Source organism: Pleurodeles waltl, chromosome 10 (assembly GCF_031143425.1).
Source record: "Pleurodeles waltl isolate 20211129_DDA chromosome 10, aPleWal1.hap1.20221129, whole genome shotgun sequence".
Lineage (NCBI taxonomy): Eukaryota > Metazoa > Chordata > Amphibia > Caudata > Salamandridae > Pleurodeles > Pleurodeles waltl.
In genome coordinates this window covers 467,774,383-467,788,731 of record NC_090449.1, presented here as the reverse complement: position 1 = coordinate 467,788,731, position 14,349 = coordinate 467,774,383, and the positions used below count along the sequence as shown (strand labels likewise).

The 14,349-nt window shown below is 40.6% G+C and overlaps 1 protein-coding gene across 1 annotated transcript in view; it reads right to left on the bottom strand.

Moving 5' to 3' along the window:
* LOC138261625 (SCO-spondin-like) overlaps positions 1-14,349 on the bottom strand; it is a 1,514,343-nt gene that overhangs the window by 301,459 nt on the left and 1,198,535 nt on the right. The window contains exons 98-100 of the mRNA XM_069210750.1: positions 9,178-9,224; positions 4,949-5,215; positions 3,604-3,765 (exon numbers count right to left, since the gene is read on the bottom strand). Coding sequence (XP_069066851.1) covers positions 3,604-3,765; positions 4,949-5,215; positions 9,178-9,224 — 476 coding nt within the window. The remainder of the gene's footprint in view (positions 1-3,603; positions 3,766-4,948; positions 5,216-9,177; positions 9,225-14,349) is intronic.

Genomic DNA, 14,349 nt, shown 5'->3' with positions numbered 1-14,349 from the left:
AAACCATGATCTGTGACTGGGGGTGAGTGTTCGAAAAGTTTCAACACTCCATACATCATTTTATTTTGTGATGTTGCAAAATTCATTGATACCCATGGTGTCCTCAACCCTTCTCAGAATAGGTCTTGGGCTGGTCACAGCACTGAAACTGCTCTCACAGTGGTGGCTGATAGCATTCGCCGCTAGTAAAATCAGGGAGGGCGGCTATCTTGGTAATGCTTGATCTGTCTGCTGCATTTCATACATCTTGCCCATACCGATGGGGCAATGGCTGTAGCGGGCTGAAGTTAGCGGGACTGCCTTGCAACTTCTCCACTCTTTTTTTTTTACACTAATTTTGTTTTGGTATGAATTGTCAGTTTTAGTAACTTTAAGGCAGAGGAGTTCAGCCTTCCCTGTGAGGGTGCCACGGGGCTCATTGTGAGCCCCACATTATTCAATCTGTATGTGGCTCCTTTGACTGAATTAGTGCGATGATTCGAGTTTCAAGAACTATAGTATGCTGATGATACTCAAATTATCATCTCTATCTCCAGTAGCCTGACCTCAGTGGCGGAGAAGTTCAACCAATGTATGTTGAGTATTAGCAGCTGGATAAGAGATAATTCTTTGGAACTGAATGCAGACAAGACTGAGGTTCCTCTGTTTGGGTCCCGGGAATCTATTTGGTCTAACATCTGGTGGCCAGAAGCCTGTGGACCCCTCCCCACTCGAGTAAAGCCAGCAAAAAATCTTGGTGTTATATTTGATGATACTTTGAGCTTTGACACATAGATCAGCCATTTACTAGTACTTTTTTTTTTTTACATCATAAGGATTTAAAAAAAGATCTTTCCTTATATTCTGGCAGAGTTGCACCAATCAGTCATGATCATCTCAGTCACATTGCGGCTTCATTATTGTAATACAATGTACCTCAACATTAACAGGTCTTCACTGATAAAACTTCAGTTTGTAAAGAATACGGCTGCCTCCCTCATCCTACACATCCCCCAGAGGCTTTCGTTTACAGACGGTATCTGCTCTCTACATTGATTTCCAGTTAGGAAGCGATTTTCCTTCAAGGCTTTCTGCACTGTTGTCTTTGCCTTGCATAAAAGGGCCACAGTGAGTGGAATGCACTATTTTATTGGTGTGCACCCGGTAGGTCTCTCAGATCTGCTCATCTTAAAAAAGTTATTATTGCAGATTTAGGAAGAAAAGATGGTCAAGGCATGCCTTTTCAATTGCCGCTGCCAAGCTGTGGAACACCCTGCTCACTTAATTTCTGAAGCAGACTCTCTTATGTCATTTAAAAAACATTTTAAAATCTGTCTTTTCCTACTATAGTTCCCAGATTTCTTTGTTGGCTTGACTCTGTTGACTAGTCCGTCTCACAACAGCGCTTTGGTACCTGAGGGTTTTACTGCGCTTTATAAAACTTTATCATATCATATATTCTCAAAACAGAGGCAGACTAGTTACATGAAAATGATGTGTTTGAAAATCAAGCAGGGCTGAGGCAGGCTATGTCACAGCCTAGTTAGACTTTGGAAATCAGTGGCCTACCTCGATATCTCTTCCAGGACAGTTCACTTCTGGGCAGAATTTCAAAGGATTTCAGCAAAATAAGCATAAGTGTTCAATGTCAAAGGTTGTAGGCTCCCTCTGCACTCCCTTATCTTCCTCTCTTTTACTTTCACAGAGTGGCAGACATTGATGGGATTATTATGTCTGGTTACCTCCCCATACCCCCACAGACAATCCAACTCATGGGAACTTGAGGGTGTTTTAGGTGACAGTGAACATAGCAATAACAACAACATCTCATTTCATCCATCAATTTGAGCTGGACAACTTCTTATGTAGATCCTAGCCTTCACATATATGTAGGCCTTACCGATACCCACAAAGCCCAGAAACAATTTGTGAGCAACCATGGCCCTCTGAATCCAACTGCCATCTAATTGTTCACACTGAAACTTTGTAAGGGGATAAAGCAACTGCATCCCTCAATGATTCCCTTTCCTTGGAACATCAGATTACCTATATCAATAGATCTGGGCTTCTGCTAAAGCAGGACAATCAAAACGGTACCAAATGATACATGAGTAAATGATCTGAATTAAAATGATCTAGCCACAACTTGGAGCTCATTTGTTGAAAATCTCTAAAGATAGATGACAAAGTCAGTTACAAAAGCACAGAATCAAAATACTATCAGCAGAGCAAAAAAGGCCTACTTCACGAGTTGCATTAACACCATCTCTAATCAAATAAGGGAAATCTGTAACATTTTCTCAGAACTGTCTAATCAAAGACACCTTCAAGAATAGCCCCTGCTCATCATAACAACACTGTAAGAACTTATGAAGCTCTATGAGTCAAAAATCACAAACATCCGAGACTCCTCATCCAATGGCAATGCAGCATCTCACTGGACCTTTTAACCTTCAGCCTCCCCTTCAATCCACTTTCACTTCATTTAAACCTCTGGAGCCCTCTGAACCTGGCCATCACACCAAGAGTGTACTTTTCGAAGGATGTCTATCTGCATACACAAATAATTCAAATCCATGGTGGTTGGGAACATCACAGACTAGATAAACACATCCCTGCGAAAAGCAGTGGTTCTCAGAGATCTGAAATATGTCATTATCCCCTCATAAAAAGAACTGCACACCCATGAATCCTGGAAAACTACCATTCTATTGCTAACTTACTCTACCCTAGGAAAATGGTAGAGGTATAGAAAGTCAACTCCCAACATACGGGGAAGAGACCCACCTCCGCCATGAGCACCAATTAGGATTTTAGACCCTTGTTCTGCTTGGAGTTTACTCTTGCCTATGTTAGAGAACAGCTTCTCTCATGATTGGTGCCTTGCAGTATATTCCAAACTTCAACCATCTCTTTCCATCTCTTTAGCTTCTGCGAATATCCTCTTGCTCAGCTTCTTCAGCAATAACAAGTGAATTCGCAAATGTTGGCTTATGACACACAAACCTATTTACAACTGCAAAAGAGACCCCAAAATGTGGTCAACGTGAAGTCATGATCAGATCATGTGTTCTGCTGGATGTAGGAAAATTATATCTGCATGAAAACATAAACAAACTCTGGTGTAGAAATGTAGATCAATACGTTACCCTATGTCTTGCCCGAAGGGTCACACCTCTGTGTGTACACCGTTGGGCTCGTAAGGGAATTGAAGTTCCCTACAGGTGATTCTTTGAGCACAAGAAAAGAAAAAGATGAGGGGCCCGCCAGCTCTATGCTGTCTAGATCCACTACCACCCCACTGACACCCTTCTGAACACCAGGGTACATAAAAATCCTTATGTTGTGGAGGGTTGCTGGACTGCTGGTAATAGCATAGATGGATTGCAGCAATCTAATTAGTAGAATTCCTGTCTCTTCCACCTCCTTATATTAAGTGGCTGGGTGCCTAGAGACAGTATCTTGTCAGAGGGAGGCTGCCCTCTTCTCCACAACCAAAATACACCTCAAGGCCTATGGTCCGGTGGTGGGTCTTTATCTGCAAGTAGATTAGCAGACTAAATGTGGATGTAGACCCTTATCTGCAGTCAATACCTACATAGACATATATCTTGAATGATTCACCTGGACAAGCAGCAGTGTTGCAGCTCTCAGACTGAAATCTTGGCTCATGGCATCTATTGCCCCCTGCTGGGTGGTGGACATGACGCCATCGAACGCGAAATCCCCCGCTGCAGGGTGCACGACAAGGGCTCCAGGGACTCCATTCACTCCAAAGGCAGAGATCTGAGAAAGAGAAGAGAGAATCAACCTAATAAATAACACTGTAATTGGCTGTAAGAGTAGTGACACCATACAATAGGTATGCAATATGAGCTTTCAGAGATGCACACCACTGCTAAAACTAAACACTGACAGCCTGAAAGAGGAAAAATATGGAAAATTTGCTCTCAATGTGTCACTTCCGAGAGTGCCATAAATGATATTTTTGGCATTCTGAAAGACATCTATCAGTATGAGTGCTCCTTGCGTTATATGTAAGCTGTAGATTTATTGGCAAACTAGCATGCGTGAAATTTCTGAATGCAAATTGTGATCAGTTGTGAAACTATGCAGACACAGAATAAAAATGTGCATTTGAACATTTACCTTCTTTATTTCTTCATGGAGAATATATGATCTCCCTGACAGTAGAATTAATTAGGGGGCATTCCTTTCCAATACACACTTAGGAAACACATTTACTACTGCCCCTAACTAGAGCAAATTGTGTTCTCACTATGGCAAACCATACGCAAAGTGTTAAAGAATACCAACATTTTGTCTGTGGTTTGGTTCAAACATGTTCTCTTCTACACATCTGTATGCAATGTTACAGTGAATTATGGGGATGTTTTTCACTGAAGGGTTCTGAGTGACATGAAATAGACAAAGAGCTCGAAGCTCAAGTTGTTTATGGTGTCACTCAGAATCCTGAGGTTTCAAACATCCCCATAATTTATTTTTGTACCCATCTACAACATTATATTATGTATGGCCACCAAACTCATCTGCCCATCCTTTCAACTGCTATGCTGAGACAGAGAAGTAAAGGGGGGGCATGTAAAAATAAAATACCTTACCTGCTAAGGAAAACTAACCACAGCACCTTCCCTGCATTCCCTCCCTCTCCAGCAGCTGTGCTTTCTGCTTCCATTCAAAGCAGGCAAACAGCGCTGTACTGTTAAACTCCTAGAGAGCCCTGTCACCCTGGGCTGGAAGGCCTTTATTACACAGCAACAGTGAGTCACATGTTTTGTTATCAACTGTTGCTACGTCATAGCAGTGAGTTATCAATTTCAGAAACTGATATAAACAATAGTGGCTCTCTACCAGAGACATACATAACAATATGCTGTTGCCCATTCTTTAGTAGTTTAGCTGCAGAATGCAAAAAGATGTAGTTGTGTAGAATATGTAGTTCTTGTACCTTCACAGATATCGCTGTCTGGGCAGAGCCTCTCCTCTATCAGTTCTCCAGAGCACAGAGACAGGTTTCCAGTCCATGGGAATCCAGTATGCATATTAAGACAGACCCGGAACCTACGTTGGCTAGAAGCCAGAGGTGTAAGATCTGAGGGGAAGTTAGTTCTGTTGTCGTACAGGAAGGTAGCACGGATCCTGGGACTGACAGCTGTCAGAGGGAGGCAAGCACTACACGGTGTCCACTCTGACCAATCACTCAATGAGACAGCCCCTGCAAAAATAAGACACAACATATCCAAGAAGTGTTGAAATTTACCAGATGTAAACACAAAGTCAACCCTCTATGTTTTCCTCCATTTCATCCTCACCTGTACCATCTCATGAGGAAACCTAACTCAAGTATTTTATATCTTGTCATTTTAAAACATGATTCATGTATTTTAGGGTGAGAGATTTAGATCATGGGGCCAATTAATTAAATAATTTTAACTTTTGCTGAGGGTGCACTGCACGAAGTGTCACATTTTGAGATGGTAAAGATGGACAACACATATCAAAGCAACACTGAAATTCCTTGCAAATCACAATTAAAAAAGGGAGGTAATGGGGTGTTCCTCATTCTTTGTTCTTCAAGAAAATGTCTCAATGACCAGCATCTGAGCCTGCTGTAACAAAGAATTCAACATTTATCAACAGCTCTTGTCAGTCGGTAAGCATCTGAGGGTCCATATTCACTGTGCGAACGGCAGCTCTGGGCACTGGAGAAGATGACTGTCCCAAAGGCCACTGTGGTCCCACAATGTCCATCTTCCAATCTGTCACCTTTTTGGTGTTTCAATTTCTGTCACAATAAAGGATGGTGTCATAGTACCAGCATATTGCAAATGCAAAGATGAAGGCTTTCAGGTCCCTGCAGACCTCTATATCTGCCTTCACAGCTATTAGCAACTATTTGCAAAATGCAAACTACCGCATTAAAATTCATAAGGTCGTGTTTCTGAAGCAGCTTGAGAATGTATCTTATGGAAGAGAAAGAAACATGGCCAGGAATTAACATAACTGGATTCAGCAGAACAGACACAGAGAGAAACTCATAGAAATAAAAAAAGATAAAAAGCATATATATATTGACTGACAGATTGACAATAAACTGCCTGATAGAAAATTAGATGCATGCATTAGCACTGGAGAAGTATCAATAGCATTAGGTGAGCAAACAGATGGGTCAGAGACCAGCAGCAATAATGATCATTAGCTTCTCACATATATTCAACACTGCGAGAGATCAAACTGTATTAATATATTAGTGGCATAGAAGTAAGCATATGGTGATTAATTACCCTTTATTTAAAGGCATAACAGAGAAAATAGCACACAATGTAGAATGTGCATGTTTGAATTATGGTGGACCTTGTGGCCGCCATTCGTATTTGACATTACCTTTTAACATGGAAATAATTTTGCATTTATATTAAATGAAGTACAACTATGAGTGAACGTAAAGAGTGTTCTTATTAAGATGAAAATTAGAACTAAAGTATTAAACAAACATGAATTAATTGTAATTATATTGATCTGAATGGATGTTCCTAACTTGAGTTACATGTGTGCAAAAAAAAAAAACTGCACGTTTAAAACAGCCTAACATGTCATAAATAAGGTTTGCAATTAAATAATTTGCTTTACATATTTGATTTGAATTGTGAGGTGTGCAATAGGTTTTATTAATGTATTAATGTGTTTTAAGGCTTTCCTAGCTTGATTAGGCTTGAAAGATTCATTTTGCAGCAGTAGAGGAAAATGACTTGCTTATTCTGTTCCCCATGACCTGAATTATTTTCCTAGGTTTCTGATGTGATGTTGAATGTCCTACTGTATTGAAGGCAAAGAACATGTTTCAGTATTAACTTTGTAACACTGTTCTAGCTGTCTAACAAGACCAGAAACTCATGATTCCCATGTGAAATGTATTAGTAAGATTTGTTTATCGGGAGAAAGGACTTGAAGTAGCAAAAAAAATAGATAACGTAATATTTGTCAGAACTGATTAAAATCATTGAAGTGACAATGTAGTTTTGCTGAGAAAATCTGGAATAACTGCAAACTTTACGGTGCCACCGGCAGCTAATGGATGTTGAATCTTGTACGTAAGGATGAGCCCACCTGAAGTACCAATTAACGGAAAATGAATATTTCTAATCAGTGAGGAACTTTGGAAACTTGGAGTGAGTTTGTGTTAGTCTACTCCTGCCTTGAGACTGTCCAGAACTCTGCCAGAATCCGTCTACTCCTGTCTTAAGTTTGCTGCTGTCACCTTTTGCCTTCCCCAAGTCTCCTGATGAGTTTCCTCTTAGTCTTAATTGCCCCATTTGCTTATGCTGTTCAGAACATGCCCAACTCTTTCTGAACTGCTGATCTGTCTTATGTGCAGCCCGTGTTCTGCACTGTCCTGATGCTGCTGTTAACTGACATCAGGAGAAAGTGACCGCTCTGGCTGATGAAGTATTTCTGTCTGCTGTCCCATGAGGAGAGGTATAACTAAATGTGGTTTCTTGTTTTCCTTTTCCGCTTAGATAATTACACCAGCATATTTTTTTATAAAGAGTACCCTAGCTAGAAGACTTTTCCATTATATTTTTGGCTCTTCTTTTATTTTGGCCTGCATGTGTTAGTCCGTTCCCACACATGCAAGTCTGAATTCGTGTTAGTGATAGGAATGGCCCAGCCTGGAAATCTGAATGTTAAAACTGTATTTTGATGGGTTACTGTTGTTGCCATCATCTGCTTTGATAACTGATAGTAGTATGCATATTGTTTTGTTTTTAATCTATGTTATTCTTTTGGAGTGTTTAACAGTATTGATGTTTAGTAGGTTGAATCTATGTAGACGTTTCGGTCCGCCACTGTTTTTCATGTATGCATATACGCACCATATATGTTAGATCGGTTTTGGGATTGTAATAAGGCCTTGAAACTTTATTTGATTTAGAGTTTGATTTAGTGTTAAATTGTTCATGGTGTCTATAATGATTGATGGTTTAATGTCATTGATTTGTGATTGAGTGAATCTGACTACCACACTCTTTGCCAAGTCCAAAGATCTAGTCAACCTCTATTGGTGAGAATAGTGATAGTGTCTCACCAGCGCGCTTGTGGTTTCTGAACCCGAGGTGGAGGGAAGACTTCTGCAGATGCATCAGCAACACCTTTTAGTTACCTGAAGGACTCCCAGCAATCCCTGAAGGTATGGAAAACCCATCAAATGAAAGCCCAGACTACTCAAATTTGTTAACCCAGAAGATGCAAAAGGATTGTCCCTTAACTAGATTAGGATTACACCAAGGCTCCTGTAATCAATTCAGAATCATCTTAGTTCAGCTCAGTATCTTTTTAAGATTCTAAAAATCCTCGGGCTTGAACTGCCCAGCTTCCCCTCCTCTCTCCATCACTATATTAATTATCCAAGTCTTCCTTGATTTTTGGCACCTATGAAGCACCACAGTAAACGACATGAGGTGCCGACAGCCCAGCCCTAATGTGCTCTTCCAATATTCAGCCTGTGGTTTGGATTGGCTATATGGCTCTTTAGAACAAAAGATGAGTGCATGTCCCTGTTAAATTCCCTGTAACCCTTGAACAAGTGCTTCCCCCCAGCATCTGTAAACTGTAGGCAGCTGAGCACAATCAGGGAAGAGAAGGGTCCAGTTAGATACACCTTAGACACAACTCTAGTTTTTGAGGAGTTTCAAACGATCAACGATTTAATGCTTACACTGATGTGTATATTAATTGGTTCCGTCCTCAGGCTTTGGCTCAGTGTGGCTCTCACAGTGTAATTGTGAACAGTTACTTTTTAAGTCTTATCAATAATCAATGTGTGGACAAAAGAACTGATTTGAAACATTCTGCTATTTCAAATATTTGGTCATGTAGACCTTGCTTGTAAGCAATATAGGGGTAAATAACATTAATCTCAAATTACATACTGATAAAATACTGAAGACTGTAAAGGCTTTACAAAATACATTTTATCTTTTGACAACTGTCAGCAGAATATCCCACAGCTCCTTTCTCTCTACCAAGTGGGGATGTGCATCACTAAGCTACTTTGAGGCTTCCAATTGTATAATTTAATTTGGCATTGCTGGAGTTAGGAAAAATTAATAGGTGTGTGCACAATGAAAAGGAAGATCTAACAGCTTAAAGGTAAAAAGTTAGAACCCTGGTACATACCTTCACAGTTCTTCATGGAGCACTGAAGTTCTCCTTGGGAGCACACACTGCAAAAGAAGTAAAATATCCTGTGAGTGTCAACAGCCAGGTCTAATGCAGCTGAATGTTGAACAGTCGTACACAAAGGGAGTTTATTTACGTAGGTCTCATATATACATGTTGGACATGAATATTCCAAGGTAGAACTTGTTCTTGACTATCTTGTGGATAGACTGGTAAATACATATCTGATAGGCACTGTTGCATTGCTACTGTTTTACAAACAGTGTAGACTTCTGAATGAGTTCATTGATATCGCTGTGCTATAAATATCCTTTGAATAGTGCGTGGGTTTTGAGTGCACACATTGGTATGTCTTGACTATAAATAACTTGTGAGTAGTGACTGAGTTTTGAATGAGTTCACAGTCAGGACTGGGCAAATAAAATAAATGATTTACAAGTGGCAGTTAGGTCAAGCGCATATACCATTATCACCAAGCAGATCAAAAACAAAATGGTTATAAATTGAGATGCACAGGTTCAAAGAGATTAACTTCCACAACCCCTTAATGAAGGTCTCCCAAAAGGGTGGTTTACCACAATAATCTTATATAAGCAAACTGAGCAATACCTATGGTCACATATAAATATGGTCATTAAAGCCAATAATGAAACAGTACATGCAAAATGAACCATTGTGATCCGTTAAACCATAACTTTATTTGAAGATCTTTTATGTCAAAAGGTTAACTTGATTGTAACCTATACAAAAATCAGTAGCCAATGTGTTTTGTTCCATCAGGATTTCTTCCGGGCATGTGCAAGCTGCAATTGGTGTTGTTATATATTGCTCAATATTTCATTGTGATTGTCAATTCTAGTGTATTTCCTCCAGCTTGTGACTTTATGGGTGGACATGACCTCCAGTTTCTTCTATATGTCAATACACACTTACATGCTTCTTAGTTAACAGGCAATTAGTAATCACTATCCCCTCCTGTTCCCTCTGGTAAGGTACCAGGACAGTGCTGTATATCGGGAGTATGTCACCAATGAAGTCTGGTAGTGCAAATCTTAAGGAAACTGTGGTATTAGATATGTTAGAGTCTTTGAAATAGGTGCACTTTAAGCTATTGAGGCATCAAGACTCACTTCAGATGATGCAACTAGCTGATCATACTAATTACCTCTTTTAGGTGTATAAACTGTTCATAAGTATATCATACATAAAGATGAGTAAAGGACAACTCAGACAGATAATGCTTTGGGACAATAAAAGCTAAAAATAGTTTCAAATATAAATGTACTACTCACATCCAATTGATGGAGACATGATGCATCACACACATAAAGTTGTTCACTTACTTGTGGCAGCTTGCCTATGTTCGGTAGCATATTAAGGTAGCCACTTAGCTCTAACGCAAGCCAAGTAAATGGGTCCCTTCAGTTGACATCCTCGGATCCCTGGGCCACCCACTTAATGAAAGAGAGGGGGAGTATGTTTCACAATCAATGAGATTGTGTTTCTCTACGAATTGCGCATTAAGGTGATTTAATGAATATTTGTGTGAAGTGATAATCTTTAAAGTGCATTGTGGTGTTAAAGGTGTTGAAAACTACAAACAATCTAGAGATAATATGACAGGACTTGTTTTTTTTTAAGATGGTGCAAAAATTGGTCAAGCCTTCAATTTAAAAGGAAATATTATAGGCCCTGTGGACAATGTATGTACTCAAAGAACTATCCAGGAACAAATGTGTCAAATGGTTCCATCTTACATGCAGGCATTACTATTTGTAAAAAATGAATATGATTTAACAGAAAGTAGGTCAAAATCCCCCACTAAGCATTTTTGTAAATAGGGCACATAGGACGTTTAGAAGCACACTTAGCCAAGCATATCATGATTATAGAAGGGGGTTTAATTGCAACTCTAAAGGTTCAAATCCTGACAGTCAAATAATATTTTGAGTGAAATTCCTCAGATTTAACTCCACCCAGCACCGTTCATAATCAGTGCTAATGACACTGAGTATATCTACCTGAACCCTAAGAAGCAGAAATGCACATATTTCTCGATTTCTACAATAGTATCCCTTTTTGCCTGTCCTACGGTAAATCAGAATTGCCCACTTTGCACAATCATGCAGTAATGCTGAGCATTTGTAATGTCGCAGTGTTATACATAATTGCAAGTTTTTGCAATGTATGGCAATAAACATATTTTCCTAGTTTCTGCAGTACTGCAGATGGGCACATTTCAAAGTGATTTAAATTTCTTCTATGTTACCTCAGGGTTCTGCTAATATTGAGCCAGAATCAGTGGCCTGCAAATTACACACAGGTTTCTGCAGTAGGCACGGGCAATCATATGACTAATATTCCCAATAGCATAAAGAGGTGCATATGTATCTGCTGTATTCTTTCTAATATCATGTTTTAATGTTTCTCTTATTCCGGGCTCTTCTTTTCAAGTTCTGGTTCCCTAGTTTCTTTGAGCATGGCACTGGCTACATTGCTATCATAGTCTGCTATCTTCAATCTAGCAATATAACTCTTATACACACAGAGGACTTAAATCAGGAAAACTAGATTATGCTATAAATCTCAAATAACAGCAGCAATTGAACTTAAATGTTTTTTACTAGAAGGAGCGGTCTAAAATAAAGAGTTTATGTCCTTTTGGCTGAAATTGGTGAAGTCCTAAGGGTGAATAAGAGTGGCCTTGAGATAAAAGAAATACTTCTCCAACATAGTTGGGCTTAGAATTCAATATCATCACACAAAAATGATTCTATAAAAAACAGGGGAAAACCATAAAACAGAGATTAAACCTGACCACAAAAGGCAACTGGCTGAAGAAATTTTCAGAGAGGACAAGAAACAGCACACACACAGAAAACAAAATCACAGTCTTCAGAAAAAAAAGTGAAATCACAAAACTTTTCCATATCAATGACACACAACATGAAGAGGTAAACTCATTTACCTACTTAGGCGATTCAGAAAACAGAATCCTCCATTCTATCTCCAAGGCAATCACTTTTCAGTGAATACTGACAGAATGGTCCAGACAAGTGCTGATACCCAAATCACGTATGGAGCTGAGCTTTGGAACGTCCATAAAAAAATCTAAAATAGAATGCATTGGATAACAAATATGGAAAACCCCACTGATGCTGCCAACTAGTTTTTCCACTCCTACCGTAGAAGCAGATGTCAACTATGCTTCAATAGAAAGCAGATGGCAAACATCTCTGGTAAAGTAGGGCTTGAAAAGACTGAGATCCACAGGAACAAAATAGATTGACAAAGCCTTAGAGTACACTTCACCTTGGCTGAAGACAACATTTCTCATTAAGCTGGAAAAAAGCGGAAGCCCTTCTAAGCCTGGGACCTCATTACAGGTTTGTGAGGAATATCCCGTCCGCCGTTTTACAAGCTCCATAGGACATAATGGAACTTATAACACGGTGGACGGGATATCTGTCACTTTTGGGACTGAGTAATCCCCTCTGCCAAACTCGTAATGAGGCCTTTAATCTGACTGTAAATGAACAATTTGCCACACTGAGAACAGCTGAAAAATGGTCATCCTGGAGAACATGCTCAGAATTCTTTGACACTTCATAGAATTGTACCTGGGAAAATGTACATATTTTAATGTTCCTTTGCCCTGGCCAGAAGTGAAATCCTTCTCTTGAACTCATCACTGGAAAAACATCACCAATAAAAAACACCAAACTCTCTGTGAAGACTAGGGGTCGGCGAAGAATTCCGCTCCGCGAGTGGAGTTCGCAGAGTTATCTCCACTTTGCACGGAGTTCCAAAAAACTCAGCGAAGTGATGCGGAGCGGAATTTTTTCTCTTGCGTGTCAATGTTAAATTGGCGAGCAAGTGTGAGAGAAATGACTAAGTTGGTGAGCGAGATTTCTGCGGTTGCAGTAGGGCAGTAGGGCGTAACCCCTCGTGATGAGAAAGCTGCCACTCGCATTGAGAAAGTTGTTGCTCAAGTAGAAAATCTACTCGAGCAGCAAAAAGAAGTTAGCACCCTCTAGCGCTCCACGTGATGCCATTTGCGTTGATTTTACAGTACAGGTAAAACTCCTGCCCTGAAAATCAGTGCAAACAGCACTCCTTACCCAAACTGCGCTGCACGTGGAACTCCGCGTAGTGCTGCTGAGTTTTTTCAGCACTTTGCAGGGTTCCGCGTAGCAGAACTGCGCCCAGGCCTAGTGAAGACACGAAGACCTTACTCATTTCCTCTTAAGATGTTCATTACCTCTGCTAGAAATGAGGTCTTTGGTTGAGAGTCGGGTTGCCCCCTGTCCAAGCAAGGACCCTCACTTTAGTCAGGGCAAAGGAGAACCACACCTGGTTAACCACCGCTCACCCCCTTGGTAGCTTGGCACAAGCAGAACGGCTTAACCCAGATGCAATGCATAAAGTATTTGTACCAACACCCACTGTAATACAGTGAAAACGCCACAAAATGGGCACCACACAGGTACTGAAACATAGTAAATATTTATTTATCTAAATAAACAAGACCAAATAAAATAAAAATCTACAATACCCAGTTAAAAATATGCCTTTTGCAATTAAAAACACAAAAATAGTACCTACAGGCACAAATGCTGCAATGTGATGTTAAGCATCATTGTGCTGGAGTAATTTCCCACAATGCGATGCCACTGGCGCTGTTTTACGGACTCGTACAGATCCTCAGGTACAGTACCTAAACAAATGTGTAAAAAACAAGCCGGTGCATGGTGTCGGGGAGCAAGGTGTCACTGAATCTAATGCGGCATCGGTTCCGGTAGTGCGGGGCGAAGAAGCGGAGGCGTCGCGTCCTTGCTGCAGAGCGGTGGAGGTGAGGCGGCGTAAGTTGCAAGGCATCGGTCCCGGGGCACCTCCCGCAAAGTCTATGTCCAGTGAAGTCACGATGCTGGTGGGTGACCTCAAGGGGTTGCAGTTACGTCACAGGGTCACAAGCGATTCGACAGAGTCGGGTGTCACAAATGTCAGGTGTACGACACTCCAACTCACAAGTTCCTGCAGACGTCAGCGCCTGCAGTGAGGTCGGGCCTGTGTTGATGGTGGGGTGTTCACGCCTCGGCGAGGTCCACAGATCCGGGTCAGACGGCATTGCATTATTTGTGCAGCGGCGTTCTTTGCAAAGTCTTCCGG